At 29.6% G+C, this 7,397-nt stretch overlaps 1 protein-coding gene across 1 annotated transcript in view; it reads right to left on the minus strand.

Moving 5' to 3' along the window:
* Positions 1-7,397, minus strand: part of LOC106475310 (hydroxyproline dehydrogenase-like) — a 12,158-nt gene that overhangs the window by 3,405 nt on the left and 1,356 nt on the right. Inside the window, exons 3-6 of the mRNA XM_013936001.2 lie at positions 6,622-6,705; positions 4,662-4,808; positions 3,775-3,950; positions 2,158-2,259 (exon numbers count right to left, since the gene is read on the minus strand). Of these exons, the coding sequence (XP_013791455.2) occupies positions 2,158-2,259; positions 3,775-3,950; positions 4,662-4,808; positions 6,622-6,705 (509 nt within the window). The remainder of the gene's footprint in view (positions 1-2,157; positions 2,260-3,774; positions 3,951-4,661; positions 4,809-6,621; positions 6,706-7,397) is intronic.

The following is a 7,397-nucleotide window of genomic DNA, read 5'->3' on the forward strand; positions in this document are numbered from 1 at the left end:
AGGAACTGCGAAGGTTGTAGAGATATTGAAAAGTCAATTTGTTTCTTCTATATTTTACATAAGCTAAAAACATCATAATTCTAGTATAAACGATGTTATCATTATCCCTTGAAGTTAGCTTTCTTACAACCATCTGGTGTTCCTTTAAAAAGCTTAAGTACAGGGTGAAATGGGGAATCACCAGCCATTAATAGATGAACATTAGATGTTATTATAGACATTCATAAAATAATTACTTTAAAAGACACAAAGGTTTATTTTAAGGCAATGTTTTATACGTATATGTTTTATTTGAAAAAGGTTGCTTTTCTACTGTAAAAGTTTATACATGCTTAGTGGAAGTTGTGTCTTAGTCAAGGCATATATTTGCCCATTGCTATGTATTATATAGAGATAATTTAGTTACACAGAAACTATCAATGCTCACTATATTCTTAAACAAATCTCCATGACAGTCTCTAGCTTAACATTTTACATCTCAAATTAATGCAATCAAATAGTCAATAGCTACAGTAAATCATAATGAACTGTATCGGCTAGCTACTAGCTATGTTTATTGTCATAACAGTGTATAAAGTTATCTACCATATGATGTAATCTTTTGCCCATAATTGAATATAAAAAAGCCAGCAAACAAGATAAATAAAAAATTGGGAATTTAAAAATCTGCAAATAGCTGGAGATACTGTAGACATTATTTACTCAAACTACAAATTCCTATTTTGACTCCACTAAATGTAATGCCAGGTAACAGCATGGAGCCAAAATAGGGGTTTTTAGTTTAAGTAAATAATGTCTACAGTATCTCCAGCCTTGTTTCCTTACTTTTTACGATCCATATTTGCAGGTTTTTAAATTCCAATTTTTTTTATTTATCTTCTAAGCCATAGGCTTGAGTGTTATTTCTGTTGCAACATACAGATCTGTATGATACTTCTTTTGTTTGTTTGTCTTTTAGTGTAAACCTGTACATGACTACCTTTGCATTTCCCACACACAGAAATTGAACCCCAACTTTTAGCATTATGAAGTTTTAAGCTTACTGCTAAACCAATGGGGTATGATACTTCTACTATAAGCTATAGGTGTGATGTTTCAGTTACAGCTAAACATTTGCATTCCATCTTATACAAGCTGTAGGCTTGTTTTTTCCAATACAAATTATAGGTTTGTTTCTTCTAATATGAGCTGTACGCTTGTATTCCTTCTAATACAAGATAATACAGGTTTGTGTTTCTCTTAATATAAGCTATAGGTTTGTGTTTCTCTTAATATAAGCTATAGGTTTGTGCTTCTCTTAATAATAAGCTATAGGTTTGTGTTTCTTCTAATATAAGCTATAGGTTTGTGTTTCTCTTAATATAAGCTATAGGTTTGTGTTTCTTCTAATATAAGCTATAGGTTTGTGTTTCTTCTAATATAAGCTATAGGTTTGTGTTTCTCTTAATATAAGCTATAGGTTTGTGTTTCTCTTAATATAAGCTATTGGTTTGTGTTTCTTCTAATATAAGCTATAGGTTTGTGTTTCTCTTAACATAAGCTATAGGTTTGTGTTTCTTCTAATATAAGCTACAGGTTTCTATGCTACTTTACCACAATTAATAGGTATGTGTATTGTTTCTTTAGGAAGCTCTTAGTTTTCTGTGTTTAACCTTTTAAAACAAAGTACAAGTTTTTCATATTTAAAATATATTTATAAAATTAAGTATGATCCTACCTCCACTACTACTCTTAATTGTTTATACTATCAGAAAGCTCTTCAAAAGGACATTACAAATTCTTTACTTTCTATGTTCCATCAATTTATTTAGTTTATTGTAATTGTGTACCTTCAGCTATTTGCTGATATGAAAATTCTAATGCTTAATAATCATTAACTATGTTTAAGATAATAAGTCTTATTTCCCTAGGTCCACAAATGTAAGACTTTAAAATCTGTATAAAAATTATTTTAGCTAGAAAGAAATGCAGTAAAAACATTTTCTTCAACTGTAACTATTTTTATTTTGTATAATCTTTTGACAATTAATGACCAAAATAAATCTGAATTATTTTTTTATGGTGAACCAATACGTGCACATATTAAGTGAGATTCAATTTTTCAAGAAAATGTTTAATAAAGCTTAATATATAGAGTTGAGTGATAGAGAAACCTACCTTCTAATGGCTAATCTCACACTTTCTTCATTATGAGTTGCAATAATGATGTTGCATGTTGATTGGCCAGTTTGAACATGATCTAACATGTACTTTACAACCCTGTAAGATGACAAGCTCTCTTTCAAAACAAGCTAACCTACAAACTACATAATGATACCTTTAAATCATATGCAAACTGCTTTTAAGCTATACTTTTATTATGCTCAAATGAAGAGAAATAAAATGGCAAATAACTCCAGGGTTAGAAAGCTTTCAACTACTCCCATCTTCAGGATGATAATCAAAATCAACAGAAAAGTAAATTCAAAATTGTTAAATGAGGAGTAATTATGTACTTATTTAATTTGTTACTAATATCACGCTCATCATGAATCTCAAAGGATAAAAGTATGAAAATCATCCTTGGACACTGTTCGTGAAACCACATATTTATCTCAAAATCAAAGTACATAATATTTAAATACAAATTCAGTGCTTCTTTTTATTAAAAAGCTCTTATTCATTTCTTCTAATTACAATATTTATGATTAGAGCAAATATAAATATTAAAGAATGATGGATGAAGCTATTAGATCCCAAAGAAGTGCTGAAACTAAATTTCCAGGATTTCACTAATATCAGGTTTCCATATCAAACTATAACTATGATAAAGTAAAAATAATAAATATTTGATTGTCATAAAAAATGGGAGGAGCTAATAAAAAGTATTTCATTATAGATGAAAAAAGGAACAATACATTTCTAGTGAAAACAAATTAATAGACTGAGCTTACAATAATAAAATTAAGAACATTTTCTTTCATGCTAAATATATATATATATGCTTCTTATTATCTTATACTGTAACTCATCATTCATCACACCATCCTGAGAGAACAAAGTACGTAATTTTGATTTCAAATATAACGATCACTATGAGACAACTAAACATAATAAAAAAAAAACTCATGTTTATCACCATTGTAACTTACAACATACATAATAGTGTATCTGTTAAAAAACTAACTCTAAGTAAAGAACTAAACATCAACAAGTGTATAATTTAAGGAAGCAATCTTAATTGAACAAAACATCACTACTCTAAACCAGCACTCCAAAATAACTTCACTAAGCTATTAAGCAATCCCTGGTCATTTGAACCTCTTTGTTCCATACTATGTGTGTATTGCTGTAAACTGCTTGTACCTGATGATGACAAAACCTTCACCAAACATTGTACATTGTTACTATGTTAAACTTGTAATAGTTTTCTTCATTTCCAAACTTTAAAGGAGGCAGTTGTCCTAGCATTTATTTTCAAGGGGTCTCAAGTGAATCTTCTTTTTTTTTGTTAAAAAATTGTAATTAGTAACTTTGAAAAAGGGACTGGGAGGTGGGCAAGTACTCCACAAAAAACACTTCATACCAAACAGCTAAGTCACTTTTGAGAAAAAATATTCATTGTTATAATGATATTGTTTTAGGAAATATGCCTCCACAAACTTCAAGAACATTAATGTATACATTCAACACACACACACACATACACATACATATTTTTCAAACTTTTCACTGATCACTGGAAAATATTCTTAAAACTAACTGTTACACTGTTGAAGTGTACCTGCTACATACTTATTGTAATTATTGTTTGTTGCTTCATAGTTTTCACAGATGGGGCTTGGATATCCCAGACTAACTGCTCTCTGATGCTCCTGGACCATGTAAGCCCCTCGAACAATCTTAGCACCAAAACAAACCCCAAGTTTTTGGCTCATTTCAACTTCAGTGGTGATTGTCTCCAATGCTTTCTATAAATCAGTTAAAAATATTAGATGTAATAGCATCTTCGACTTAACTAAAACACTATTTGTTTGTTTTTTAAATAAACAAACCTTCAAGAAACGTAAAATTAACTTCTTAACCCTCTTCTTTACTAGTTTTAAAACAGACATATTTGTTGTTGTTAATGGGCTATCTGTTTTGTAACCACTACAGGAATTGAATTCTGAATTTTGACCTACTGGGGGACAACATAAATATAGCAAAAGTATTTTTGTAGAAAACAGAAAAATAGTGAATTAAAAAATGAAATTTAAATAGTGCATTATCGATGAACTTATAAAGGGGTACTTAAATGTTTCTTTATTGTTGGAAATAGTAGTCTAAGAGATTTCATACATTGTTTAGATTCCATGTTTTGATCTGTTAGATAAATCTTCATTGGACCTGAAAGGTGAATGAAAGCACGAAAACCATTATACCCTTTTAGATACGTTACAGTCCTCCCCATAAACCTTCTTAAAGAAATGAAAAAATTCTAATTACTAATACAAGATATGGGGAATAACTTTTAAACTTAAAAACTGTTGTATGTTGTTTACTGTGTTTTAAGTCCAGTTACTGTTCAGTGATATCTGATAACTATACGATAAGAGTAGATTGGAACACCATCTAGGAAATGTTGAAAAAATCATCCTTCCGGTATAGAAACTAAAGGAATTAATCCATTGCACACCTACCTTTAGATAACACTGGTAAGTATTCCAAATAACAGGGCTGTCTGTATTGAATATTGCCATGAGTGCCATTGTAAGAAGATTAATGGCGGGGTTTAGATAAGTATATTCTGCATCAACTAAAACTTTTACTCCTTTAGTTTGTGCCATCTATTAGAAAAGAAAAAGACAAACACAAGTTTTCAAACAGCTATAAGGCTCATATTCTTGCAATCTTTGAATGTATTAAAAGGGCCCAAGAGAAGCGGAATCTCATATGGAATCTGAGTTATGAGCTTATTTGTCATTTTGTGATGTACATAATGTTTAGTGTTAATCATAACTACATAAACTTTGGTAGGGAATTTCAAAAAGTTTCTGAAATGTTATTCTTAATAACTAAACATTCATGCATGATAAAATAGAAAGTATAGTTCTAATTGTTCAAAAAGAAATTTTTGTAACAAAATATAACAGAAGTTTTATCATAAAACTTGAAATACCTGTGTAATTATGAATGTCAGATAGAAATACGAGTTTCTTTGTAAAACTAAATTATCATGAGCCCTTATAGCTATTCTGTATTATGCCACAGTAACTAATATATCTACTTAAAAGACAAAACTCGTACCACTTGACAAGAGGAATTTGACTTCATTGAGCTTCACTTGTAACAGAGGATGTTACTGAATTACCAAGTACCATAGGGGCTGTCAAGTAACCATCTTCCCAGTTTAGAAACTGAAACTGTGAAAGGTTACTATCAGTTCCTAATATATGGAATGTTTGAGAGGATTTTTCTAATTACAGGCAGTATGAAAACTTCTCAGTTTAATCTCGAATAATACAAGTATCTATAAGTTAGTAAAAAAGCAATTCCAAGTAGAAATGTGAGGGTTTGAGGATTTTTCTAATTACAGGCAGTATGAAAACTTCTCAGTTTAATCTCGAATAATACAAGTATCTATAAGTTAGTAAAAAAGCAATTCCAAGTAGAAATGTGAGGGTTTGAGGAATTTTCTATTCGAGTATAAGAATAATTTTCTTAAGTGAAAAATTTGTATTTAATAGATTTTTTTTAAATTGGTGAATTTTGATTTAATTATGAAAATAGATAATGAATAACCTGTTTAGCTTCTCTCAGCATATATGTACATCTTAGAATACTTAAAACTGGAGCTTAGTTAAAACAGTTAGTCTTCATCCAACAACTAACTTTAGAAAATCTCTTACTTTACTTGGTTTGTGCCTCCAACAGTGATAGTTAAACCTCTAAAGAAATCAAATATAATTTCATAAAAGTAAATCATTAAGAACAAAGGTGAAATGACCAGCAACTGCCTAGTTCAGAGTGACACTTGTAGAGAAAGCCTCAGAGGACTAGCCTACAAAAGTGGCTCAGGTCTTTTGTCTTTGACCTGAAAACTAAAAAAGGAAGTCTTTGAAACTTCAAAGACTTTCTTCAACTATTCCTCTGAACTAGGAAGTTGCTACCCATTTCACCTTTGTTTGCTCCAAATTAATTTCTGTCTAAACTATCTATAAAAGGAAAGTGTATCATAATACAACCAATGTTTATTCTAATAACTGAATATTAAACTAGGATTAATGACAAATTCATTAAAAAAACATAAACAGTTCAAAAATTAAGTAAGAAAGTAAACCACATAAAAATAAACAACTGTAATTGAAGACTTATAATTTATTATCTGTTACTGGAAATAAAGTTTTTTAATTTCACAAATCTTTGTTTGATGCTGTTTTAATTAATGTGATCTTCACTCTCCTGTATCTGGTAAAAATGTTAAAGATGTTTTACCTGAATAAGGTTTCATAAAACATATGGGCCATAGACTTTAAGGACACAAGTAGGGAAAAACTACCATGAAAGTAACAAAAACTTCTTGAGATATTGTTCATTTTATTTCATGACCCTATTTGCAGACTTATATATATATATCTTAGCTATCTTGAAGTGTCTTACCATGCCAATCTTGTGGAATCTTCTCACAGCATGCTCCAAACACTGCCTTTCTTGTCTGGTCAGACCATCAAATAATTCACTCATCTACAACCAAACAGTTCACCAAACTTAGAAAAGATTAACATTGAAAAATTACAACAAAACAAGCAGAAACCTGAATAAACTGTGGAAGAAAAATAAGTTATATATAGATCTAAAATTGTTCTAAATTTTCACACTTAAACTGTTGTGCAATATGTCTATAATCTTTCGTTTTTGTTTTATTCTTCCATATACCACTTCTGTTAAAAACTAAGTAAACGACTGATTAGAATGATATAATTTTAGTTAATAATCATTTTCAGATTTTGCTCAAGATGGAATGAGTGTATTCCGAAATGTTCGAACCTTGTAAACAAAACATTTTGTGTTTTATCAACCATCTTCATTATTAGACTTTGTTATCCCATCATGAATCCACTGCTAAGATGTCAGATACTTGGGAAAAACAAGAGGGAGAAAACTTTTTTTCGAAAAATAGGATGAATTCAGAAGCTATTAAAGGTTAAATAAATTCAAACAAATAACATATGAATGCTGTTTACATTCTAAAATTTTCTTAAAATTTAAGCATTTATTTATTAACAAAATGTTAAGGACATACAAAAGCATAAGTAAAGAATAGAGTCTACCTGATGAGGTGAAATTCAGTAAAAAGTAGATTGCAAAAAATCAGGTTTTAAGTTAATAGTATTAAACATGAAAATTCTACATTAAAAATACTTTTTTTACCTGAC

The sequence above is a fragment of the Limulus polyphemus genome, unplaced genomic scaffold (assembly GCF_000517525.1).
Source record: "Limulus polyphemus unplaced genomic scaffold, Limulus_polyphemus-2.1.2 Scaffold8387, whole genome shotgun sequence".
In the NCBI taxonomy this organism is placed as follows: domain Eukaryota; kingdom Metazoa; phylum Arthropoda; class Merostomata; order Xiphosura; family Limulidae; genus Limulus; species Limulus polyphemus.